Below are 27,365 nucleotides of genomic sequence, written 5' to 3' on the forward strand. Positions count from 1 at the left end.
TGGGAATAGGGTCAAGGAAGCAGGAAGTGGGTCTCATGGTCAAGATGAGCTTAGAGGTCATGAGGGGAGATCAATGAGAAACTAGAGAAAGATGCGAGTATAGGACTAGGACAGGTGGGTGTATCAGTGGAAGTTTTGCCTGGTGGGTTAGGGGATGAAAGGGAACTCACAGAGGCAGCTGATCAGATGGTCTCAATCTTTGAAACAAATTAGTCCATGAGCTCCTCACACTTGCTGTTGGAGGTGAATATGGTGGAGACAGGGGAGAGGGGTTTAAGACGACTGTTAGCAGTAGAGAATAGTAGCCTGGGGTTATCTTTGCATTCCAGAATGATCCTGGAATAGTGAGCAGTTTTTATAGACAAGAGTAGGACCCGATAATGCTTTGTGTGTTCGAGACAGATTTGGCAGTGAATGGCTAAGCCAGTTGTCCGCCACACCTATTCCAAGTCTGTGCCTCTTGGACTTGAGGGAGCAAAGATGAGGGTTGTACCAGGGGGAGCAGCCAGGGTGGGAGAGAGTTCTAATAGGGACTAGGGCATCAAAAGTGGTGGTGAGTGTGTGGCTGAGCAGATCGGTGGCTGGAGAAATGTCACCTTGGAGTTGCTAAGTGCAGTTGTGAGAGGTGGGAGAGATTTTTCCAGGGGTGGATGCAGAAGGACGTTTGGATTGGAGAAGGGGGATGTGGGTCGAGAGCGATACAAGAAAATGGCCTTATCTTTAAACTCAACAAATTTCCTTCACCATCTTCCACTGAACTCTCCACCCTTACTTAAATGCAAGCAACTCAAGGATTTTTTTTGTATCTAAAATGGAGGGAATTCATTTGAAGGAATGGCAACCAGGAATATTTTTCTGAAATTACTATGACAATACAAAAACTAAAAATGTTCAATACTACTACTAGAATTTTTAATTACTCCAGTTAGCAGAATTTTTAAAGTTGTTTTTTTAATTTTCTTTCTTCCCAAAGCTAGCCTAGCACAGCCATACTTCTGCTTAAAAGCAAACAATGGTCCAGCCTCCAGTGATCACCAATTACTCCCCTTAGTCACTTACCAAAATTCATGACTATTACAGGAAATGAATTTCCAGATATTTTTCATCTCTCTCTACGAGGCAGGGTAACCTGAGCTAGACTTTCCACTTTCCGCCACCACAGCCCGTATCTCGGCGGTAATTGGGCGGTAGATATGGAGTCATCTGTACCGCCCGATTATCAACGAGATCTAAAGCCGCAACTTGTACCCGATTCCCTCCCGGCGGTAGTGTTGGCGGCAGTGGGCTGTCTCAGTCGTCATGTAAGGCCGGCTTTATCTTGAATGGTCTTACTGCGCCTGCGCGAGGTTTTTGGGGTTTTTTGTGCGCATGCGCGATTTTTAAAAATCATTAACTGCTTAAGCTTTCTTTCTCAGCATATCAATTTCCTTCAAGGCAATCTTCTATCAGTGTTTGCCGCGGCCAATGACCCAGATTTTGCTGCCAAAATAACGGTGAGTTTAATGGCACTCAGTTATTAATGTCGAAATCGTCCAGCAACTTGTGGTGAGGAAGTTACCTCATGAATTGCGCATCTCCACAATTTGTTGGACGATTTGTGTCGCTCTGCTGTTAGCCTCGCAGAAATGGCAGCTCGCCCTCAACCGCCCCGTTTCAAGAAATTGCTGCATCTGTGCATTAAATACGAATTGAATTTGACACAGAAAGTTAGGGCTGCTACTTTAATTAGGAGATTTATGTTCCTGCGACCTAGGCGGCGAATGGAATGGCCTCATTGGTGGAGTGAAGAAGAGGCAAGATGCAAAACTGTAAATGAATGCTCCATGGCAATGTAAGCCTCCTGTGCCACCGGCATAGGTCCACCAAAAAAGTCAAGACTCGCACAAGTCATCATAAAATTGGCACAAGGCCTCTGCTCTTAGTTCACCACCTCCTCTGTGCCTGGTGTGCGCTTTCACTGCCAGGGCATGGAAGCAATGTTTCAGCCCCCTACCCCACCCCATACACACCCGGACAAAATGTTAGAATGATACAAATTGTCCTTGGTATGCAAATTTTGATAATGGCCACACTGAATTCCTGGCAGATCTCAGGATTGGGCATCGGAAAATAGGGCGGAACTCGGTTCCCACGATTTTCGGGCTGGTGGGCGGGGGGAGGGGAAGAGGGTAGTATGTTGGAAGGGTAGTTCTTGCACCCGCTCCACTAAACCAGCAACTCACTCAATCAAGGTCAGTGAGAAAAAAGTTGATCAAGTTAGTATCAGAGCATAGCTGCTTAGGTGGCAAATTCATGTATCAGAGCATGCCAAGGATAACCAAGCGTGCCAAATGAAGTTCACTGAAAGTAAAGAATTTAACATTTATCGGATGACTTGTTCTAGACTATAGACTGAAAATACAACTCCGGAATTAATTACAAAAAACTTTATTACAGCTCTACAGGAATATAATTTGTAATTTTAAGTTAATCAGGTTTAAAGCCAGCAGGAAATCTGCATAACAAAATGATACTCAATAAATGATGCTTCAATATTCTTTACAATCATAAATCTGAAAAAACCAAAGCAGCAATGGCTCAGAACCCGATCTTTCATTCATAAACATTAGTAAATTTATGTGAATGTCACAGTTGGGTGTGTCAGGATCAAATACTCCCAGGTTGGGTACTAAATGAGCCCAATGGAATGATTACCTTCCTCTACTGGCGTCCATATCGCTGGCTCAGGGGCACTTAAGTGTACCTGTTTCATGGCGCTTTTAATTGCTGGCAATATTTTGGGCGGTACTTTTTTTTTAAAGCGCCGAAAGTAGCACTGGGCGGTCTTGTGGGCGGTAAACTAGCGGTACATGCCATTTATGAGTGAAAATCGATTGCATCTATTGGGCGGGCGGCTGGATTTACCGCCGGTGTTCATTGGACCCCGAAACTACTGCTGGCGATATATAGGCGCAAGTTTGGATCTCAAGCTTAAATCAGGCGGTAATGCATTAAAAACCTTAAATCGGGCGAAAAGATCGCAAAAGTTTAGCCCCATGTCACATTAGACAGAGAGGAGTGTAAATTTAAGCTTAAATTTCAGTCTTCACTGTCTCCTAAGTAAGAATGCAATTCTTGCTGCTTTTTGCCTGCTTTGAATTCCATAAGCAAGCATAAAAATGAAAGAGATTTATTTTCCTTAATACCTGAAACACCAGACAGTTTCTGCCTTTCATCAGAATGCCAATTTTCTCAAGTTCATTCATGTATTCCGCACGACTGATAGTTCTATCATTTACTCGAAACTCCGAAGAATTTCCTGACAAAGAAAATATTGAAAAAAAGTTGAGTCTTCCACTTAGTTTTCATAAATACATTTTGCTCCACAAAGTAATCCAAAAATATTTTTTCCATCTGCTTTTCTTCCCTGCTTTCTTGAAGGTGGTAATTCTCATATTAACTGGTTGCATGGCACTGCACTCTATGTATAAGCATGGAAAATCTGTGTCAGCAACCATGGGAGCATCGTACCAGAGCCTGATCCTGTCCTCAGCCAAATTCATGCAAGCATTTTCAGCAGAGGTTGTTTTATAGTAATCAGAAGTAGGAACCTGGGCCAATTTCTCCCCTCCACTGCCCAGGGATGCTGATGCGAACTGTAGTGGCCCCATTGTTAAGCTGGCTGAGACTGTAGGGACATTATGCATTATGGCCAAAAATCAGCTGGCACCCTTTAAAATTAACAGAAAAAAAACCTAATATCCTGTTGTAAGGAAAGGGTTCATTAAATTAAGTTTCTGTATATTAACATTAAGTGTTACCTGTTAAATGAGTTTCAATGTTCAGTTTAGTCTGTTGGAATTAAAAGGTGTACCAATTATCGACAGTCTTTAGCTGATAAATTCAGAAGTGAACAAAGAAGTTGTCTTTGCCAGCTCCAGCCTTGAAGAGGCATCTACCTGAGAAACACTATAGAAAGAAAGACTTGCATTTATATAGTCTTTCATGACTTCAGGATGTCCCAAAACACTACAACCAATGAAGTACTTTTGAAGTGTAGTCACTGTTGTAACGTAGGAAACACAGCAGTCAATTTGCACACAGCAATGCGATAATGACGAGATAATGTTTTTTTTTAAAACTGATGTTGGTTGAGGGATAAATATTGACCAAGACACCAGAGAAAATTCTCCTGTTCTTCGAAACACTGTCACCCGAGAGGGCAGATGGAGCTTCATAGTACTGTGTTATCCAAAAGACGGCATCTCCAACCGTGCAGCAGAGTGTCAGTCTAGATGTTGTGGATTGGAGCAAGAACTCACAACCTTCTGACCCAGAGGTGAGAGTGCTACCAACTGGGCCATGACTCTATAGATCTGGAAAATTAATACAGGTCACCAAGCAGGGCAGTATGATCTGTGCACTGCAAGGACAGGACAATCAAATCAGTATTGAATGATCAATGTGGATTAGGTAATGTAGCAACATGTGTATTCCTATGTAGCAGGGTGGAAAAAAGGTTTAAAAAGTGGGTGCCAGAATAGATGCTTTCAAGGTCTTGCCACCAAGAACCGCGAACAAGGACTATAATGTTTTATTCACAAGTTATCTCCGTAAGTATACTGTTAAGTGTATTTGCAATTATTGTCAATAATTATCAGTGTATGCTCAATTTCTATCATTTCAAAAAATGTTTTTGAACCTTATTATTTTGAGGAGTAACAAACTTTTAAGAACACCCATCCTCTAACACTGTTTTGATGTGTATTGCTTTTACTTGTAATTTATTTTCTTCCCATTGTGTTGTCTTTCTGGAGCATGTATTTACATACCAGAGATAATAACAAGGTGCCCTGTCCACAAAGAATCACCATATAGCTGATTACTAGGAGGAGCATTATGACCCTAAGGGGTTGGCTCTCCAAAAACATTTTAACTGCATTTGATTCAATGATATCACCAGGTCTGATTACTGAGCACAATTCTCAACTAATAGGGACACTAAATAGTGATTAAACTATAATCAATACAATGACATTGACAGTCAGTAATATGAAAACCTTACAAACAAAACAGCACCCGCCCCCCCCTCCCACCCCACATTACCAATAATGGCTCTGGTAAATCTTAGCTCCTCTCCATCTTCTTTTTCATACAGCATGGTGACACTTGCTGTAGGTGACACAGGATGCCCTATATGGGCACCATGAATCAGATCCTTGATGTGCTTCACTCTGAGATTAGCAGTTCTCTCGCCCATTACAAAACTGATAGCATCCATTACATTGGATTTCCCTGTTGGTAAAAGCAAAAAAACTATCTTGTAAATTCTAAAAATATTCACCTGTAAAAATGACATATTACAGCACAAAAGCAATACTCTCGGGTCATACCTAATATACCATTATTTTTACATCTTCAAATGCAAGCACAACTGTGACACGAAGCAAATCAATATCCATCAATTATTTGTTTCTACTTTAAAGCAAGTTTAATATTAGACATTTGGTAAAAAGAACTTGCATTGATAATAGCATTTCGCAATCTCAAAATGTCCCAAATTGTTAGGAAACACTAGCAGGAGAAGCTTTTATTAAACAATCCATTTTTATATTTAGGACTCCATTTTGTAGTTAAGAGTTTTTGCAGAATCTGTTGAAACAGGTGCTATCTGTAGAATATCAACGCATCAGCTCCAATCTGCAATACTGTACCGACATAAAAGATAGCCTTGTGTAGTTCGAGATACATTGATCAGTTTTTCAACTTTTTTTCTTTATCCTACCCTGTATATCCCTCAACATCCAGGGGGCTCTAGATTTGTTAGTCCCATCCTTTTTCTTTAAGAGAACATACTTGATCTGAACCCTCCGGATCTCCTTTGACTGCCTCCCACTGCTCGGACACTGATTTACCTTCAAGTAGCTGTTTCCAGCCCACAATGCTAATTCACCTCTCAGTTTAGCAAAGTTGGCTTTTCCCCAATTAAGAGCTCTTATTCCTGGTCTATCTTTGTCCTTTTCCATAACTACCCTAAATCTAACTGAATTATAATCACTAGCACCAAAATGCTCTCCCGCTGATAACCCTGCCACCTGTTCATCTACATTCCCTAAAACGGAGTCCAAAACCGCTCCCTTCCTTGTTGGGCTCGCTACATACTAGCTAAAAAAAAGTTCTCCTGAATGCATTTGAGGAATTTTGCACCCTCTATACCTTTCACACTAATTTTATCCCAGTTATTAGGGTAGTTGAAATCCCTTACTCTTACTGCCCTATTGTTTTTGCACTTATCAAAAATTTGCCTACATATTTGCTCTTCTATCTCCCTCTGACTGTTTGGGGGTCTATAGTACACTCTCAGCAGTATGATCGCCCCTTTTTTGTTACTCAATTTGACCCATATGGCCTCATTTGATGATCCTTCCAACATGTCACCCCTCCTTATTCTTTAATCAATACTGCGACTCCTCCTCTTTTTTCCCCCTCCTCTCTATCCCGTCTGAAAACCATGTAAACAGGAATCCTGAGCTGCCATACCTGCCCTACTTTCAGCCATGTCTCAGTAATAGCTATATCATATTCCCAAGTGTCTATCCGTGCTCTCAGCTCATCTGCCTTATTCCCTATACTCCTTGCATTGAAATATCATCATCATCATAGGCAGTCCCTCAAAATTGAGGAAGACTTGCTTCCACTCCAAAAGTGAGTTCTCAGTTGACTGTACAGTCCAATACGGGATTACAATCTCTGTCACAGATGGGGACAGACAGTCGTTGAAGGAAAGGATGGGTGGGTGGGGAGTCTGGTTTGCCGCACGCTCCTTCCGCTGCCTTGTTTTCTACATGCTCTCGGCAACGAGACTCGAGGTGCTCAGCACCCTCCCGGATGCTCTTCCTCCACTTAGGGCAGTCTTTGGCCAGGAATTCCCAGGTGTCGGTGGGGATGTTGCATTTTATCAAGAAGTATGTACCATTTAGCACTGCCAAACTTTGTTGTCTATTTTCTAGCCCTTGTTTGCTGTCTTCCAAAATCACTTTCTACTTTTCTGCTTTCCAATTCCAGCTTTGCTTCTCTCCTTACTGAATCTATTCTCAGTTTCCCATCCCCCTGCCAAGCTAGTTTAAACCTTCCCCGACAACACTAGCAAACCCCTCTGCAAAGTTATTGGTCCTGGCTCTGTTGAGGTGCAAACCATCCGGCCTGTACAGGTCTCACCTCCCCCAGAAACGGTCCCAATGCCTCAGGAATCTAAAGCCTTCCATTCTACACCATCCTTCCAGCTACGCATTCACCTGTCCTATTTCTGTACTCACTAGCATGTGGCTAATCTGGAGGTGACTGAGGTCCTGCTTTTTAATCTCTCTCCTAGCTCCCTAAAATCTGCCTGCAGGACCTCATCCCTCTTTCTACCAATGTCATATGGACCACAAACCCTTATGTCAATGGTATCGATATGGACCACGACCTCTGGCTGTTCATCCTCAACCCCCAGAATGCCCTGCTCTCTCTTCTCTCTTAGGCAGTCCCCTAGAGTCGAGGACTTGCTTCCACACTAAAATGGTTGCTGATGAGCTGAATACGGGATCTACAGTCTCTGTCACAGGTGGGGCAAATGGTGGTTGGAGGGACGGGTGGGTGGAGTGCTTGATTTGTCGAATGTTCCTTCCGCTATCTATGCTTGGCTTCCACATGCTCCCAACGAAGAGACTCGAAGTGTTCGGCGCCTTCTCGGATTCTTCTCCTCCATTTTGAGTTGTCTTGGGCCAGGAATTCCCAAGAGTCAATGGGGATGTTACATTTTTCCAAGGAGGCTTTGAGGTTATCCTTGAAGCGTTTTCTTTGCCCTGCTAGGACTCGCTTGCCGTGACATAGCTCGTAGTGCTTGTTTCAGGAGTCTGGAATCGGGCATGCGGACAATGTGGCCTGTCCATCGGAGCTGATCGAGCATGGTTAATCCCCTGCAGCCGCTCGGTAACATCCTTGACCCTGGCACCAGGGAGGCAACATACCGTCCTGGAGTCACGTCTGCGGCCACAGAAACGCCTGTCTGCTCCCGTAACTATCGAAACCCCTACCACTATTTCTCTTTCATTCTTCTTCCTCCCTCTCTGTGCAGCTGAGCCACCTGTGGTGCCATGGACTTGGCTCTGGCTGCACTCCCCAGAGGAACCATCGCCTCCACCAGTACTCAGAACAGACTACTGGTTGGAGCGCTAGATGGACAGGGTACACCTGCAATACCTGCCTGGTCCTTCTCTTGTGTCTGGTGGTTACCCACTTCCTCTGCCGGCATGCTCTTAAGCTGCGGGGTGACCACCTCTAGAAACGTGTTATCCACGAAGTTCTAAGCCTCGCGGATGCACTGCAGTGACTCCATCTGCCGCGCTAGCTCCGAAACCTGGAGCTCGAGTTGCTGATGACACTTCCTGCTCAGGTAGTCGTCCATACTACGTGAAGGGTCCAGGACTTCCCACATGGCACAGAATGTGCACCCCACGGGACTGAGCTGCCCTGCCATGTCTCTTAATTAGTTGACTATGAAATACACTTAAAACTAGAATACAAAAATACTCACCGGTTACTGACCAATCAGCTGTTTCCCTTGAGCCAACGTCACTCTGATGTCACACTTCCATTTCCCACCCCCACTGATCCGTTCGCTCCGCTCCCAGCTAACTGCTCCTAATTATTGCCGCCTCCTCCGTTCTGCTCCCGCTGATGGTCTCAGAGGCCAGCTGATCCTAATGGCCGCTTTCTCTGCTCTGCTCCCGCTGTTGGTGTCGGGCGTTAGCTGCTCCTAATGGCTGCCTCCTCCGCTCTGCTCCCACTGCTGGTATCGGGCCCTGGCTGCTCCTAATGGCCACCTCCTCCGCTTTGCTCCCACTTTCCTCTGCAAGTGGGTCAGTAACCAGAGGTCATAGTTTTAAATTCACTTAATTTTTTAAAAATCTGGAATTTGAAGGCTAGTATCAGTAATGGTGACCATGAAACTACCGGATTGTCATATAAACCCATCTGGTTCACCAATGTCCTTTAGGGAAGGAAACTTACCGTCCTTAACCGAGCTGCTGTATATGTGACTCCAGACACACAGCAATGTGGTTGACTCTTAACTGCCCTCTGAAAAGGCCCAGCAAGCCACTCAATTGTACCAAACCACTGTGGCAAAGTCAGCACTGTTGAGTAACTTCACCACAGGACTGCAGCGGTTTAAGAAGGCAGCTCACCACCTTCTCATAGGCAATAAGGGATGGGTAATAAATGCCAGCCTTGCCAGTGATGCCCACATCCTGTAAAGTGAACTATCTTTTTAATTGGTAAGAGAACTAGAAGAAAAATGAGGAGAGGAGAGCTTTTTTTCACCAGTGGGTTATTATGATCTGGAACACACTACATGAAAGGGTGGTGGAATCAGATTTCATAGGGACTTTCAAAAGCCAACTGGACATGTACTTAAAAAGGACTAATTTGCAGGGATATGGGGGAAAATATGGTGTGTGGGACTAAACTGGACAGCTCGTTCAAAGAGCCGACACAGGTACAACGAGCCGAATGGCCTCCTTCTATGCAAAAGCAAAATACTGCAGATGCTGGAATCTGAAATCAAAACAGAAAATGCTGGAAATCTCAGCGGGTCAGGCAGCATTTGTGGAGAGAAGCAGAGTTAACGTTTCGGGTTGATTCCACTGACCTAGACTGGCTGGTCACGCAACAGCACAACCGCCCGTCTCCTGTATTAAATTAATGTCACATCAGATGGAAACAGTGGAGAGCATTATGAGATTCACATAAAGTGTCCCGAGTTTCAGCCACAAAAACGCCACTGATCATAAAGTAAGTTATCTCAACAAGGAGAATCTTTTAAAATTCCGTGGACCCCTCACTTCTGCTCTCCGGCCCTGCACTGCTGATACCTGGAGATTGTATCCCTCGAAGAGACGGTTCTGTCTCTCCGAGGGGCTGACACTGCGGTGACGGGAATGACTCGGAGAAATCAGGCGGCGGGCGGAGGCGAGTGTGACTAGCAAGGAACGAGCTATGTTCGAAGGTTTGTCGGTGGATCGAAGCGCAGCGCGGCGCTCCCTGGCAGCCGGCCTCAGGAGACGCCGTTTATTACCTGATCCATTCGGACCTATGATGCAGTTAAACCGCATGAACGGCCCGATCAACTGCCGGCCCCGCCACGACTTGAAGTTTTCGACTTCAATTAACTGCAAGGTGCTCATTCTGAAAACCTGGCGGTTGGATTGTGATTATTGTTGTTTTATATATATATTATATTGTTCGAAATGGCAACGTCTTTTCTGTCAAAAGGCACGACTGTTCACCGTCGACAAATGGCGCCAGACGCGCGATGAAAACGCACAATTCTGGTCGGGAATGAGCGCGGGAGCGGCTATCGCGAGACCTCGAGATGTTCAACGGCAATGTGATCAGAGAAAGGATAACGCGAGAATTCCCAAGATCTCGTGTCCGTGCTTTAGTCGCCTAGCAACTGTTTTATTTATCTACATGTTGAAGTACGAAAATACACCTGCAATTGTGCGCGCGCCCTGGACTTGGGGAGGAAAGGGTAAAATAGACAATATCTCCTCGACTAATACTGTTGCAGACACGAAGTTACCTATATTTGGTTTGTTTGCTTTTAAAGATCGGTCCTTCTTGTTGTATTATAAATTTAAACCGTGGTTTATGAGAATAAATAAAATCGACCCAGACTGTGAAAGATGCATAAACTGGATGGACCGTTTGATTTGAAAGAGGCTGCCATTATAGCGGGAAGAAGAGACTTGGAAGTGCAGAGACAGAACAGGATTTTTAATACCAGACTCAGAACAATTGGGGTAAGTGTGGAATGTGCAGCAATTTTCCCTTGTAGCATACAAATATAATTTTATCGTGAAATATATGAGTTTATACTGATATCATACTTGTTACAAGAATTCTGGAATTACATCAGCAAGTAAGACGAATACATAACTTGGAGATGGTAATATAAAGATTAAAGACAACATAATCTGCCATTTATTTTGTCAGTACTAATTAATGTTTGAATGTAAAAAAAATGTGCTTCCATCTCAAAATATTTGAAACATAGTCTTCCCTCAGCACATTTTAGAGAAATATAAATGTTTCTGACTAAATGTGCTGTAAATACTGTGTAACCAATTATTTAAACATGCTTACATCAGGCATACAGAAAGTAGAAGAGGTATTTAATAGAATATGAAGAGTACTTTTGATTATATCATGTTTTAGGTTAAAAATCTTACACAAAGATTAATAAATCCTATTAAAACAGATCACATAAATACAATTTCTTTTTTGGCTCTGATTTGGGTTGTATATAGGCTTTATTTACCACCAGTAAATTATAAATGCAAACAGTGCCTTTGAGTTACATATATTTAAGTATGACTTTATAGTGACCATTATTCCATATGTGAATGATGTGAACCATGGCAATAGACAAGCAGACTAAAAGGAATTTGTACACATATTTTTTAAATGTATACTAATCTGTTTTTTAAAAGATTGACCAACGGGCATTGGATGGCCAAATCAACGATAGGAAGATTCAGCAAGAGACAGAGGCTAGCAAACATCTAGCCTTTGGTAAGTTCTAATGACTCCTGGTGAATGGCAAAATGATTTAAGCAAGTGAGTAAGCTAATGATCACTAAAATACTACTTCCTCCTCCTGTCAAGTGTCCATTCAGGTACATGCAAGTGTCTGGCCATGAGAGAAAATACAGAAATGCTCTTCTCTTTGATAGCTGCTGACAGTAAAACAGAAATCATCGCTCAAACCCTATTCTCAAAGGAGATGAGTCAAGATAAAATATACAAAGTATGGTTGGCGTCAGTTTATTAGAACATAATAAAGATTCTTCTTTTAATGTTAACCTCCAATCTCTCCCCTCCATCCTACTTCTCTGCCACAAACTTTTCTGTTGTTGTCTTAGTTTATCAATACTACTATGGCCATTCCTGCTTTCAGTTTTCTTCTCTTGTTTCTTCTAAATTCCAAATATGCCATCCTACATCCTGCATCTCCACTCTGTTGAAACCAAGACTCTTTGCACTGTTTCCTACTCTGGTACGGTGTTTCACAGGATCTCAAAACTATGGAGCTCTGTACTTCCCCAGTTTCCCTTTCTCATACACTGTATAGGCATTAAAACTTAGCTTGGCATCACCTAAATATTACTATTGGATCTGCCCTACTCTTCAACCTTAGTGAGATCCTGCATTACAGGTCTTAGCCCTTCACTTGGGTGTTTCAATTAAAGAAAAAGTTATGATTAAGGCCATTCAAGTCATAACAATTTTGCTTATTGAATCTCACATCTTTACATGCTTTTACCCCACAAAATTCTTCACATAGAATAAAATAGTTTGGTGCATGAATCATTATCATCAAACCCATTATGGTCTGATTGCTGACATTAGGGTATTATTACATCTCATGCAATTTTTTCAAGGATAAGGCAGCCCATAACACGAAGGAGAGCTGCAACAGGTGACTGTCTCCCAAATCTTCAAGCTGGTACTCTGTGAAGAAGAAGCTTTTTAAAATCCTGGGATGGGAAGGCATAGAATATGTCATAGACAGGGAAGTAGGATCTAAAAGGGCATTTTCAAGCTGCAGGTTCATGTTGAATTTCATAAAATCATAGAATAGTACAGCACAGAAGGAAGCCATTCAGCCCATTGACTTTACGGCAGCTCTTTCAAAGAGTAATCCAGTTAGTCCCACTCTCCTGCTCTTTCCCCATATCCCTGCATTTATTTCTCCTTCAAGTATTTACCCAATTCCCCTTTGAAGGCTATTATTTAATCTGGATCCACCACCCTATCAGGCAGCACATTTCAAATCATAACAACTTGTTACATAAAAATGTTTTTCCTCATGTCACTTCTGGTTCTTTAGTCTATCACCTTCAATCTGTGCCCTCTCTTTAATGACCCTTCAGCTATTGGAAACAGTTCTCTTTATTTACTCTATCTAAATCCTTCATGATTTTAAACAACTTTTGGCTTTCTTTGCTCCAAGGAGAACAACCCCAGCTTCTCTAGTCTATCCATGTAACTGTGATCCCTCATCCCTGGAACCATTCTAGTAAATCTCTTCTGTACCCTCTTCAAAGCCTTCACGTCCTTCCTAAAGTATGGTGCCCAGAATTGGACACAATACTCCAGCTGGAGCTGAACAAGCGTTTTATTATAGGTTAAGCATAACTTCCAGGTGTTTGTTCTCTGTGCCTCTATTTATAAAGCTCAGGATGCCATATGCTTTATCAACTGCTTTGTTAACCTGTCCTGCCACATTGTACACAAACACCCCAGGTCTCTCTGTTCTTGCACCCCATTTAAAATTGTATCATTTAGCTTGTATTATCTCTCATTCTTCCCACCAAAATGTATCACATCACATTTTTCTGCGTTGAATGTCATCTGCCACGTATCCACCCATTCCACCAGCCTGTGTCCTCTCGAAGTCTATTACTATATTCCTCTCTACTTACTACACTTCCAAGTTTTGCGTCATCTGCAAATTTTAGAAATTGTGCCCTGAACCCCCAAGTTCAAGTGATTAATGTTTCTCTGACCTTAATACAATCACTGCCCCATTTAATACTGTGGTAGTTAAAGTCTCCTATTATCACTACTCTATAGTTCATGCACCTCTCAATAATTTCTTTGCAAATCTGCTCCTCTATTTCCTTGCCACTATATGATGGCCTATAAAATATACCAATCAGTATAATAGCTCCCCTATTGTTTCTTAACTCCAACCAAATAGATTCTGCCTTTGACCCCTCAAGGACCTTCCCTCTCTCTCTCTCTCTCTCTCTCTCAAGCACTGTATAATTTTCCTTAATCAAAACTGCTATCCCTCCTCCTTATTTTCCTTCCCTGTCTTTCCTGAATACTTGTACCCAGGAATATTAAGCATCCAATCCTCCTCTTTTTTGAGCCAGTTCTCAGTGATCACCACTATATCATATTCCCATGTGGCTGTTTGCGCCTGCAGCTCAACAACCTTATTAACCACACTTTGTGCCTCAACCTTATTAACCACACTTCGTGCATTTACATACATGCACTCCAAACCTAACTTAGACCTCTTTGTATTTTCTATGATACCACCTAATTCTGTTGCTTTTTTTTCTCATCCCACTTTAACTGTTAGCAAAACATGGATGGATGAGTTTAATGGCCTTCCTTATCTGTATGCATCATATGAATAATATTGTTACACCACATCTAAACTTTGAAGTGTCTTGTACTAAATCTCAATGCAAGGACAAGGAAAAGTTTACAGAACCCCATTTTTAGCTGCTTCCCATTGTGGTCATTAATTCTAATCAATCCCACTTCCTATGGAGATTGAAATCTGATTCGTTACTATTTGTCCCTTTAATGAATTTTGAACATTGTGCTTAATTTGTGACAGTATAGGTAATCATAAAGGCCTAAAATTTCTCAGAGTTATTGCATGCTGCAGTTGCAATGGAGGGATGGGGTCAGCTTTTTAGATCAAATGACAGGTCATCATGGTCCAATGACTCTCTAATTCTTCCACCTGGCTCCTGTGTTTGGAACTCCCCACACAAGCCTTACTCATGTCTGACCCTTTACAACTCCATCTGTTCATGTGACAGGGTCCTTCCAGCACTTCTCCTGCCATCAGTGGTTTTCTGCCACCTGGAAGATGTCCTTCACATATTTGCCTTTACCAAAGCTGTTAATCTTGTTGCAGGGAAATCTTGCTCACAAAACCTGGAAAAGGGAGCAAAATATCAGACATCAGAGATCTAATGCCATACATAAAGCAGGCAATGGAGCTGCTGGTAGGGTATTGCTTGGCTGGAGGACATGGCGAGATTGTCAGCTCCATGTGAATGGGTGTAAAGCAGCACCTGCAGTTCTTCAGTACTTTAAAGAACCCAGCTGGCAGAATATTCCAGACCTGTTTCTATTTCATCAGTGTCTCTGGGTGCTCTGCAGACCCATTCTTAGTTCATTTCCTCTTCTTCAGCAGATCTAACACAACAACTCGGGCGTGGGGGTTGGGAGCAAATGAGGAGGAAACAAATGATCTGTTGGTTGATTATGGTGATGAAGAGGAAGATGATAAATAACCTGGTCCATCTGCCTCTGGTCACCTGAGATCAAGTTGGTTCCTTTCATCACTATCCCAGTCACCAACTCAGACTCTCACCTGGGGGTTCAAGATAGTGGGATGGGGAATTTGCACTTTGTGATTCACAGAGCATGAGAAAGCCAAAAAGCTGAGACTCCGATCACATAGGACCTGCTATAAAAAATAGGATGTTCAAATAGGACATTGCTGCAGGAGTTCCTCAGGGCAGAGTCCGAGGCCCAACCATCTTCATCTGCTTCATCAATGATCTTCCCTCCATCTTAAGGTCAGAAATAGGGATGTTCGCTGATGATTGCACAGTGTTTGGTTCCATTCACAACTCCTCAAGTAATGAAGGAGTTCATGCCCGCATGCAGCAAGACCTGGGCGACATTCAGGCTTGAGCTAATAAGTAGCATTCGCACCACAGAAGTGCCAGGCAATGGCCATCTTCAACAAGGGAAAGTCTAACCACCACCTCTTGACATTCAATGGCATTACCATCGCCGAATCCCAACCGTCAAAATCCTGGGGGTCACTATTGATCAGAAACTTAACTGGACCAGCCACATAAATACTGTAGCTACAAGAGCAGGTCAGAGGCTGGGTATTCTGCAGCGACTGACTCACCTCCTGACTCCTCAAAGCTTTTCCACCATCTACAAGGCATGAGTCAGGAGTGTGATGAAATACTCCACTTGCCTGTATGAGTGCAGCTCCAACAACTCTTAAGAAGCTCAATACCATCTAGGCAAAGCATCCCCCTTGATTGGCACCCCAAACCTTATACATTTACTCCCTTAACCACCAGCGCACCATATCTGCAGTGTGTACCATGTACAAGATGCACTGCAGCAACTCACCCAGTCTTCTTCAGCAGCACCTCCCAAACTCATGGCCTCTACCATCTAGAATGATAAGGTCAGCAGGCTCATGGGAACACTCCAAGTCACACACCATCCTGACTTGGAAATATATCGCTGTTCCTTCATCATCTCTGGGTCAAAATCCTGGAACTCCCACCCTAGCAGCGCTATGGAAGTACCTTCATCACACAGAATGCAGCAGTTCAAGAAGGCAGCTCACCACCACCTTCTCAAGGGCAATTAGGAATGGGCAATAAATGCTTGTCTTACTAGCAACGCCGACATCACATGAACGAATAAAAAAAAGGCCATCACACCGAATGTGCAGACACTGAGGTCACTCTTCCAGTACGTGTAGCAGATAGCAGGGATTACGGTGGGGTTCACTGCACTCATGTGACAACATCAGGGAAATATTTTCCTTGTTATAGACATCATTGGACCATGTGGCAGCTTCATTGTCGTCTCTGACCCTTGCTTACTCCGCAGAAGTGGTCCAGCACAAGTAATTCCTCGAATGCATGAGATTAGACTTGAGAGAATCTTTTATTCTGGTTTTATAACACAGCGCTAGCTTGCAGGAGACACTCTTCAGGCTTTGAGGAGTTGGTGGGAACTATTAGACCTGCCAGCCCGCTAATTGGTGGCCACCCTGAACCTGAACCCAGTACTTGTGGCATGATTGCAGTCGACTAACTCTCAAGATAGCAGCGCATGCCAAACCTCTGGCTTAGCCCTTCTGAGGCTTATGCAGAAGCCACATAAGAGGTAGGGCCAGGCTACTCGGGCAGTTGCACAAATGATGCAGCTAACAGCAATCCTTCCGAGGACTCCGCAGTCAAGATCCAGTAGCCAGACACCTCTCCTGACACTGACCCTCAATTGATACTGAGATGAAGCACCAGGATACACGTTAGGAAAGCATGTCTCTGCATCCAGGGGAAACACCATGAGAAGAACAAGGGATTTGTATTGACGTTGAATTGTGCAAAAGAGAAACTGGTGTTGTTTAAATGAACCCTCTTATTGTATGAGCTCAGTTTTTATAAGGTTCATTTGGGGTGAAATGGCATGTTTGTTTAGTGAGACACAAAGACGGATGGTTTGTCATAGAAGGTTTAGAGTAAATATGAAGATTGGAGAGATGTGATGATGGACATCTTCACAGAGGAGAGCTTTAATCCGAAAAGAATGCATTGCTAATAATCTGTCGACAAATTTCCCTGGCAGCAGAGAAGGTAGTCTCCTCCCCAGGTGATAATACAGAAATCCCACATTGCGACTTGGAATGAGCCAGTGGTACAAAAGTTAGGAGCTGTACTCACTTTAATAATCATTGGATAACTATTTGAACAGCAGGTCAGCATGCAAAAGCTAGCACAGGTCATCCATCCACTGCAGCCTTTGTGAATCAAAGTCTGTGAAGGTACAGCTGGAATCCAAATATAACCCCTGGCATTCCATCTCTACTGCTAACCATCTTTTTAACCACCTTTCCCCTGTCTCCAACAACAAGTGTGAGGAGCTCATGGAATTCTTTGTTTCTAAGATTGAGACCATCCGATCAGCTGCCTCTGTCACTTCCCTTCCTTCCCCTAGCTGATCAGGCAAAACTTCCTCTAAGGTTCCCCTGCTGCCCCGCACCCCCCCCACCCCCCGCTCCCCATAGCCCTGAACTCACCTCTTCCTCCAGTTTCTCTCCAATCTCCCCGTATGATATATATCAATGATTTAAACTTGAATGTAGGGGTATGATTAAGAAGTTTGCAGATGATACTAAAATCGGCTGTGAAGTTGATAATGAAGAAGAAAGCTGTAGACTGCAGAAAGATATCAATGAACTGGTCAGGTGGGCAGAACAGTGGCAAATAGAATTCAATTCGGAGAAGTGTAAGGTAATGCATTTGAAACAGGCTAACAAGACAAGAGCATATACATTAAATGGTAGGACACTGCGAAGTGTAGAGGAACAAAGGGACCTTGGAATACATGTCCGCAGATCCCTGAAGGTAGCAGGCCAGGTAGATAAGGTGGTTAAGAAGGCATACGGAATACTTGCCTTTATGGCCTTCTTCCGTGCTGTAAATTTCTATGATTCTATGACCTCTCTGAGCTCATCTTGCCCATGAGACCCACTTCCTGCTCCCTCGACTCTATTGCCATTAAGCTGCTGACCACCCAACTTCCTTTTTTGCCTCCCATGTTAGCTGACATTTTTAACAGTTCTCTCTCCCCAGATACTGTCCCCCTCTCCTTCAAATCTGTCGTCATCACGTCCCTTCTCAAAAAAAACAACCCTTGACCCTGCTGTCCTTGCAAACTACCATCCAATCTCCATCCTCCCTTTGCTCTTCAAAGTCCTTGAATGTACTGTCGCACACCGCCCCCCACCCCCCAAATCCGGGTCTATCTTTCCCAGAACTCTATATTTGAATCTGTCCAATCAGGTTTCCACCCCTACCACAGTACCAAAACGGTTCCTTTGTGACTGTGACAAAGGTAAACTATCCCTCCTCGTCCTTCTCGATCTGACTGCAGCCTTTGACAGGGTGGGACTGCACTCATCTGGTTCCATTCTTATCTATCTAATCATAGCCAGAGAATCACCTGCATTGGCTTCTCTTCCCACTCCCGCATTATTACTTTTGGTGTCCCCAAGGATCTATCCATGGCCCCCTCCTATTTCTCATCTGCATGGTGCCACTCGGCGACATCATCCAAAAACACAGCATCAATTTGCACATGTACACCGGGGCCATTGGAGGGAGCAGCATGCGGCGGCCCGGCCCGGAAATCGGCGCGGTCCCGGCCTGTAATACCATCAGCAGGCCAGGGCCTTTGGAGGGAGCAGCGTGCAGCAGCATGCTACTGCAGGGAGCAGCGCGTGCTGCTGCAGGAGGGCAACGGCTGCGAAGACAGGTCGCTGATTGCAGTGCGGGCAGACACAGCAGGAGGGGCAAAGGAGCGGCAAGAGTTTGTAGAAGGAAGTGACCGGGGCCCAGGAGAGGCGTGAGTCTGGGGCCCAGAAGAGGTGAGGGCCCAGGGGCAGCACGGGCCAGCCCACACTGCGATATGTATGCGTGCTAGGTCCGTGCAGCAGAGCTGGTCTCCAGTCGTCTTGGGTAATCCTTGTCAAGCCCACGTGGTGGCTGGTGTGCAACGGCCACCACACGTTAAAAAAAATCCACACACAGGCATCTTTCACCCTCCAAGATGTAGTTCGGGACCTGGAATATTAGGTCCTTCATTGAAACACCTGTGAACTCATCCCTTTTTGGCATGGAAGCAAGTCATCCTCGCTTCAAGAGACTGCCTATTATGATGATGTTGTACGTTGACAACACTCAGATCTACCTCACCACCACTTCTCTCGAACCATTCACAGTCTCTAAATTATCAGACTGCTTGTCCAACATCCAGTACTGGATGAGCAGAAATTTCCTCCAACTAAAGCCATTGTCTTCGTTCCCTGCCACAAACTCCATTCCCGAGCCACCATCTCTCTAGCAGGCTGAACTATTTTGTTCGCAAGCTTGATGTCATATTTGACCCTGAAATGAGCTTCCAGCCACATATCCATGCCATAACTAAGACTACCTATTTCCACCTCCATACTATAGAAACATAGAAAATAGGTGCAGGAGTAGGCCATTTGGCCCTTCTAGCCTGCACTGCCATTCAATGAGTTCATGGCTGAACATGCAACTTCAGTACCCCATTCCTGCTTTCTCGCCATACCCCTTGATCCCCCTAGTAGTAAGGACTTAATCTAACTCCTTTTTGAATATATTTAGTGAATTGGCCTCAACAACTTTCTGTGGTAGAGAATTCCACAGGTTCACCACTCTCTGGATGAAGAAGTTTCTCCTCATCTCGGTCCTAAATGGCTTACCCCTTATCCTTAGACTGTGACCCCTGGTTCTGGACTTCTCCAACGTTGGGAACATTCTTCCTGCATCTAACCTGTCTAAACCCATCAGAATTTTAAACGTTTCTATGAGGTCCCCTCTCATTCTTCTGAACTCCAGTGAATACAAGCCCAGTTGATCCAGTCTTTCTTGATAGGTCAGTCCCGCCATCCTGGGAATGAGTCTGGTGAACCTTCGCTGCACTCCCTCAATAGCAAGAATGTCCTTCCTCAGGTTAGGAGACCAAAACTGTACACAATACTCCAGGTGTGGCCTCACCAAGGCCCTGTACAACTGTAGCAACACCTCCCTGCCCCTGTACTCAAATCCCCTCACTATGAAGGCCAACATGCCATTTGCTTTCTTAACCGCCTGCTGTACCTGCATGCCAACCTTCAATGACTGATGTACCATGACAACCAGGTCTCGTTGCACCTCCCCTTTTCCTAATCTGTCACCATTCAGATAATAGTCTGTCTCTCTGTTTTTACCACCAAAGTGGATAACCTCACATTTATCCACATTATACTTCATCTGCCATGCATTTGCCCACTCACCTAACCTATCTAAGTCGCTCTGCAGTCTCATAGCATCCTCCTCGCAGCTCACACTGCCACCCAACTTAGTGTCATCCGCAAATTTGGAGATACTACATTTAATCCCCTCGTCTAAATCATTAGTGTACAGTGTAAACAGCTGGGGCCCCAGCACAGAACCTTGCAGTACCCCACTAGTCACTGCCTGCCATTCTGAAAAGTACCCATTTACTCCTACTCTTTGCTTCCTGTCTGACAACCAGTTCTCAATCCATGTCAGCACACTACCCCCAATCCCATGTGCTTTAACTTTGCACATTAATCTCTTGTGTGGGACCTTGTCGAAAGCCTTTTGAAAGTCCAAATATACCACATCAACTGGTTCTCCCTTGTCCACTCTACTGGAAACATCCTCAAAAAATTCCAGAAGATTTGTCAAGCATGATTTCCCTTTCACAAATCCATGCTGACTTGGACCTATCATGTCACCTGTTTCCAAATGCGCTGCTATGACATCCTTAATAATTGATTCCATCATTTTACCCACTACCGATGTCAGGCTGACCGGTCTATACTTCCCTGTTTTCTCTCTCCCTCCTTTTTTAAAAAGTGGGGTTACATTGGCTACCCTCCACTCGATAGGAACTGATCCAGAGTCAATGGAATGTTGGAAAATGACTGTCAATGCATCCGCTATTTCCAAGGCCACCTCCTTAAGTACTCAGGGATGCAGTCCATCAGGCCCTGGGGATTTATCGGCCTTCAATCCCATCAATTTCCCCAACACAATTTCCCGACTAATAAGGATTTCCCTCAGTTCCTCCTCCTTACTAGACCCTCTGACCCCTTTTATATCCGGAAGGTTGTTTGTGTCCTCCTTAATGAATACCGAATCAAAGTACTTGTTCAATTGGTCCGCCATTTCTTTGTTCCCTGTTATGACTTCCCCTGATTCTGACTGCAGGGGACCTACGTTTGTCTTTACTAACCTTTTTCTCTTTACATATCTGTAGAAGCTTTTGCAATCCGTCTTAATGTTCCCTGCAAGCTTCTTCCCGTACTCCATTTTCCCTGCCCTAATCAAACCCTTTGTCCTCCTCTGCTGAGTTCTAAATTTCTCCCAGTCCCCGGGTTCGCTGCTATTTCTGGCCAATTTGTATGCCACTTCCTTGGCTTTAATACTATCCCTGATTTCCCTTGATAGCCACGGTTGAGCTACCTTCCCTTTTTTATTTTTACGCCAGACAGGAATGTACAATTGTTGTAGTTCATCCATGCGGTCTCTAAATGTCTGCCATTGCCCATCTACAGTCAACCCCTTAAGTATCATTCGCCAATCTATCCTAGCCAATTCACGCCTCATACCTTCAAAGTTAGCCTTCTTTAAGTTCTGGACCATGGTCTCTGAATTAACTGTTTCATTCTCCATCCTAATGCAGAATTCCACCATATTATGGTCACTCTTCCCCAAGGGGCCTCGCACAACGAGATTGCTAATTAATCCTCTCTCATTACACAACACCCAGTCTAAGATGGCCTCCCCACTAGTTGGTTCCTCGACATATTGGTCTAGAAAACCATCCCTTATGCACTCCAGGAAATCCTCCTCCACCGTATTGCTTCCAGTTTGGTTAGCCCAATCTATGTGCATATTAAAGTCACCCATTATAACTGCTGCACCTTTATTGCATGCACCCCTAATTTCCTGTTTGATGCCCTCCCCCAATATCACTACTACTGTTTGGAGGTCTGTACACAACTCCCACTAATGTTTTTTGCCCTTTGGTGTTCTGCAGCTCTACCCATATAGATTCCACATCATCCAAGCTAATGTCCTTCCTAACTATTGCATTAATCTCCTCCTTAACCAGCAATGCTACCCCACCTCCTTTTCCTTTTATTCTATCCTTCCTGAATGTTGAATACCCCTGGATGTTGAGTTCCCAGCCCTGATCATCCTGGAGCCACGTCTCCGTAATCCCAATCACATCATATTTGTTAACATCTATTTGCACAGTTAATTCATCCACCTTATTACGGATACTCCTTGCATTAAGACACAAAGCCTTCAGGCTTGTTTTTTTAACACCCTTTGTCCTTTTAGAATTTTGCTGTACAGTGGCCCTTTTTGTTCTTTGCCTTGGGTTTCTCTGCCCTCCACTTTTACTCATCTCCTTTCTGTCCTTTGTTTTTGTCTCCTTTTTGTTTCCCTCTGTCTCCCTGCATTGGTTCCCATCCCCCTGCCATATTAGTTTAACTCCTCCCCAACAGCACTAGCAAACACTCCCCCTAGGACATTGGTTCCGGTCCTGCCCAGGTGCAGACCGTCCGGTTTGTACTGGGCCCACCTCCCCCAGAACCGGTTCCAATGCCCCAGGAATTTGAATCCCTCCCTGCTGCACCACTGCTCAAGCCACGTATTCACCTGCGCTATCCTGCGATTCCTACTCTGACTAGCTCGTGGCACTGGTAGCAATCTCGAGATTACTACTTTTGAGCTCCTATTTTTAAATTTAGTTCCTAGCTCCTTAAATTCGTTTCGTAGGACCTCATCCCTTTTTTTTATCTATGTCGTTGGTACCAATGTGCACCACGACAATTGGCTGTTCTCCCTCCCTTTTTAGAATGTCCTGCACCCGCTCCGAGACATCCTTGACCCTTGCACCAGGGAGGCAACATACCATCCTAGAGTCTCGGTTGCAGCCGCAGAAACGCCTATCTATTCCCCTTACAATTGAATCCCCTATCACTATTGCTCTCCCACACTTTTTCCTTCCCTCCTGTGCAACAGAGCCAGCCACGGTGCCATGAACTTGGCTGCTGCTGCCCTCCCCTGATGAGTCATCCCCCCCAATAGCACCCAAAGCAATGTATCTGTTTTGCAGGGGGATGACCACAGGGGACCCCTGCACTACCTTCCTTGCACTGCTCTTCCTGCTGATCTTCCATTCCCTATCTGGCTGTCGACCCTTTATCTGCGGTACGACCAACTCGCTACACGTACTACTCACGTCATTCTCAGCATCGTGGATGCTCCAGAGTGAATCCACCCTCAGCACCAACTCCGCAACGCGGTCCGTCAGGAGCTGGAGGCGGATACACTTCTCGCACACGTAGTTGTCAGGAACACTGGTGTCGTCCCTGAGTTCCCACATGGTACAGGAGGAGCATAACACGTGACCGAGCTGTCCTGCCATGACTTAACCCTTAGATAAGCAACAACAATGCTAAAGTTTACTCACTGTTATAGAAGAGAAAAAAGAAAAACTACTCACCAATCACCAGCCAATCACTTACCCCCTTGGCTGTGACGTCACCTTTCTGTTTCTTTCTACTTTTTTGCCTTCTCCCTGTAGCTGCACTGGTACACCTCTCCACGCACCTCCTCACGCTGCTCCTGACTGCCGCCGCGTTGGGCCTTTATAGGCCTATCGCCGACCCCGGAACTCACGCCTCTCCACACACCTCCTCGACGCTGCTCCCGACTGCCACCGCGTTGGGCCTTTATAGGCCTCTCGCCGACCCCAGAACTCACGCCTCTCCACGCACCTCCTCGACGCTGCTCCCGACTGCCGCCGCATTGGGCTTTATAGGCCTCTCGCCGACCCCGGAACTCACGCCTCTTCACGCACCTCCTCGATGCTGCTCCCAACTGCCGCCGCTTTGGGCCTTTAGAGGCCTCTCGCCGGCCCTCGGAACTCGCGCCTCTCCACGCACCTCCTCAACGCTCCCGACTGCCGCCGCGTTGGGCCTTTATAGGCCTCTCGCCGACCCCGGAACTCACGCCGCCTCTCCACGCACCTCCGACACTGCTCCCGACTGCCGCCGCGTTGGGCCTTTATAGGCCTCTCGCCGACCCCGGAACTCACGCCTCTCCACGCACCTCCTCGACGCTGCTCTGCGTCCGCGTCCACCCCTGCCTCAGCTCATCTGCTGCTGAAATCCTCATTGTTGCTTTTGTTACGTCCAGACTTGACTATTCCAATACAATCAGGGCTGGCCTCCCACGTTCAACCCTCCGTAAACTTGAGATCATCCAAACTCGGTGCGAGTTAGGGCACGGGCAGCCAAGTCCCATTCACCCATCACCACTGTGTTCGCTGACCTACATTGGCTCCCAGTTAAGCAAAGCCTCAATTTAAAAATTCTCATCCTTGTTTTCAAACCCATCCATGACCTCGCCTTCCCTATCTCTAATCTCCTTCAGCTCTACAATTCCTCAAGATATCTGCTCCTCTAATTCTGCTCTCTTGAGCATCCCTGATTAATCGTTCAACCACTGGTGGCCATGCCTTTAACTGACTAGGCCCTTATCTCTGGAATTCTCTCCCGAAAACTCTCCACCTCTCTACCTCTCTTTCTTTCTTTAAGACGCTCCTTGAACCTACCTCTTTGACCAAGCTTTTGGTTATCTGCCCTAATTTCTCCTTGTGTGGTGTCAAATGTTTTTGTCATAAAACTCCTGTGAAGCGCCATGGGTTGTTTTACTGTGTTAAAGGTGCTATATAAATACAAGTTGTTGTTCTTCCTCACTCATTCCCCCATAAGACCTCCTGAGCTTAAAGACTAATAGTGTGAGTTAGCAACAGGTTGGTCTCATCTTTTTGTGATGCTACCTCACTCTCCTTTGCACTCTTCTAGTCTCTTCCACAAACATACAGAGGAATTCCCATAGGAACACCCATGCTGTTCTACAGTATTTCTTACTGTGGATGGAATTTGAAAGTTTGCAGATGAGCAGAGTCCCTCACTCTGTCAGTTTTAAAGTCCACCTCTGTCTAGACAGTAGGCAGCTTTAAATGCAGTACCTTCGAGGATCAGCTGATTCCAGCAAGTCTCTATGCCTTATTTATCTGAGTGTAATGGGCTTTGAAACAATGGGAATTCAGATTTATGATGCCATCCCGTCATTTCCATAACATTTACATGTCTGTGCTGATGAAGGATAGGTGGAGAAATCAGTGGCCGACCCTCACCCAAATCGGAAATTATGTCTGGCGGAAAAGTGGGTACAGTCTGGTGGCAATGAGTCCCAACCCAAATTTCACACTGATAATCAGTATCCGCCCCTGCACTGATTACATCCCAATAACACCTAAAACTCTGAGAAATATTGGAGCTAAAATGTTCATAAAAGTATATATAAAGTAAGTAGAGGGAGAGGAGTGGAGCAATAACATTGAACAGAGAGTTTCACTGGCACCAGCACTCTACTAGTGCCTCACCAAGTAACACGCTTTATATTTGAGTCCAGAAAGAAAGTTTCAATGATTATTCAATCTGTGGGTCATCACAGCCAATCTCCATCTGACCTCTGCTGATGTGCATGCTCAAGCAGAGCCACTGGCCGTAACCAGGTATGGATCCTTCCCTAGCCCAGGGACTTTGAGGCCAATTGTAGCACCCAACCGCCAATTGTAACTAATTTAGTACAAGCTAGTAATTGAACCCAAGTGATTCCCAATCTATATGGCTCAGAATATACAAATTGTACTGGCAATATAGGCAATCAGTATAACCTTAACAATGCCAAAAGAAATGCACTGAAATAAAAACTAATGGATTGTTTACATGGTACAGATATCAAATCACTAAATGTTAAAAATATTTTAATTGTAGAATATATGTGTTGAATTTTTGCCACCATTTTGCGCCGTTCTTTTGGCCTATGCTTGTTTTTTTTGGAGCAGACTAAAATCTGCATGTTTCGCCAAAGTTTCTGTGCCATTCTAAAGTAGGTACGCCCGATTTTTTTCCGTCACTGGGGGCGGAACCTGTCGGGTGCGCCATTTCTGACCATTTAAGTGAATTTGGCAGAGTACGATTTTTTTTCTAAAACGGCACATTGCACCCTACTGAAAAACTTTCCCTACACTTAAGGAAATCGGCTCAGAGAAGAGAAAATCGTCAGAGAGAAGACACTATTGCTTCAGGGAAGCTGAAGCCATGGAGGGGGGAGGGGGGGGCGGTGGCGGGATCCCTTCGGCCTGGGATAAGTGCGGGCCAGTGCAGAGTCCTTTCGGCCCGGGATAGGTGCGGGCCAGTAAGGTGGGGGGGGGCTTTCGGCCTGGGATCGCACCGGCACTGTAGAGGTGAAAAATAATCTATAAATGCTAAAAAGGAATAAAGGAATTTCATATTGTGTCATATATTGAGATTTCAGTCTGTTGTCCCAAATCTCACTTAATGATCTATTTTACAAAGGGGAAATGCTTTATTTGTGCCTCAGCCCTTCAGAGCGTCCCTTGTTACCCTGGCAACTTCAGTTTTTCGGTGCAGACCTTGAGCTCCACCCACAGAGTTTAAGGACATCTGCGCTGCTCCAAAATGAAAGGTTATGCCGGCGAAACTTGAAACTTTTTTTTGGTGCAGTTGGGCCACAAAAAAATTGAACATACCTCTACAACTGCACCAATGTTCACGTGGAATTTTGGGCCCTATGGTTTTTTTATATATTGGCGAAAGGTGTCTTTTGTGTTTCCCCCCCTCCACACAAACAAAAAAATACATTCGATGTCACATTGCTTCTCTCATATTTTGCTGCAGCTAATGATATGATTCGACATGACCAAACTATGTGCCTCCTGGATGAACGGCATAAACGCGACATGCTGAACATAAACAAGGCTATTTCTGATTTCCGTCTGTGCTACCAGAAGCCTGAAACACGTCGTGAGTTTGATCTGAATGATCCACAGGCCTTAAAAAAAGACGTCCCTGCTCGAATTTCCGACACTGACCCGCGCTGCACTGTATCCAGTATACAAAAGCTTCCTGGAGAGGATTTACAACAGCAACAACGAATTAGACGTCAGCAGGAACAAATCAGGGAGTGGTCACTTACACAGCAGAAAGACCTAAAGAATGCTTTGGAAGACCAGAAGTTTGCAAGTTAGTAGAATTACAAAGTAAAACTCAACCT

At 44.7% G+C, this 27,365-nt stretch overlaps 2 protein-coding genes across 3 annotated transcripts in view; one reads left to right on the plus strand and one right to left on the minus strand.

Annotated features, from left to right (window-relative positions):
- The window catches only part of LOC139280811 (structural maintenance of chromosomes protein 1B-like), a 171,929-nt gene extending 161,564 nt beyond the window's left edge, over positions 1–10,365 (minus strand). For both annotated transcript variants that reach the window (XR_011596769.1, XM_070900530.1), the window contains exons 1-3: positions 10,100–10,365; positions 5,086–5,274; positions 3,186–3,298 (exon numbers count right to left, since the gene is read on the minus strand). Coding sequence is in view for 1 of the 2 variants with exons in the window: in XM_070900530.1 (XP_070756631.1) it covers positions 3,186–3,298; positions 5,086–5,274; positions 10,100–10,208 (411 nt within the window). In the remaining variant the exon portion in view is untranslated. The remainder of the gene's footprint in view (positions 1–3,185; positions 3,299–5,085; positions 5,275–10,099) is intronic.
- A 110-nt stretch (positions 10,366–10,475) lies between these two features.
- Positions 10,476–27,365, plus strand: part of LOC139281491 (RIB43A-like with coiled-coils protein 2) — a 56,839-nt gene continuing 39,949 nt past the window's right edge. Inside the window, exons 1-3 of the mRNA XM_070901664.1 lie at positions 10,476–10,826; positions 11,517–11,598; positions 26,990–27,334. Coding sequence (XP_070757765.1) covers positions 10,710–10,826; positions 11,517–11,598; positions 26,990–27,334 — 544 coding nt within the window. The 5' untranslated portion in view covers positions 10,476–10,709. The remainder of the gene's footprint in view (positions 10,827–11,516; positions 11,599–26,989; positions 27,335–27,365) is intronic.

Source organism: Pristiophorus japonicus, chromosome 15 (genome assembly GCF_044704955.1).
Source record: "Pristiophorus japonicus isolate sPriJap1 chromosome 15, sPriJap1.hap1, whole genome shotgun sequence".
Taxonomy (NCBI): Eukaryota; Metazoa; Chordata; class Chondrichthyes; family Pristiophoridae; genus Pristiophorus; species Pristiophorus japonicus.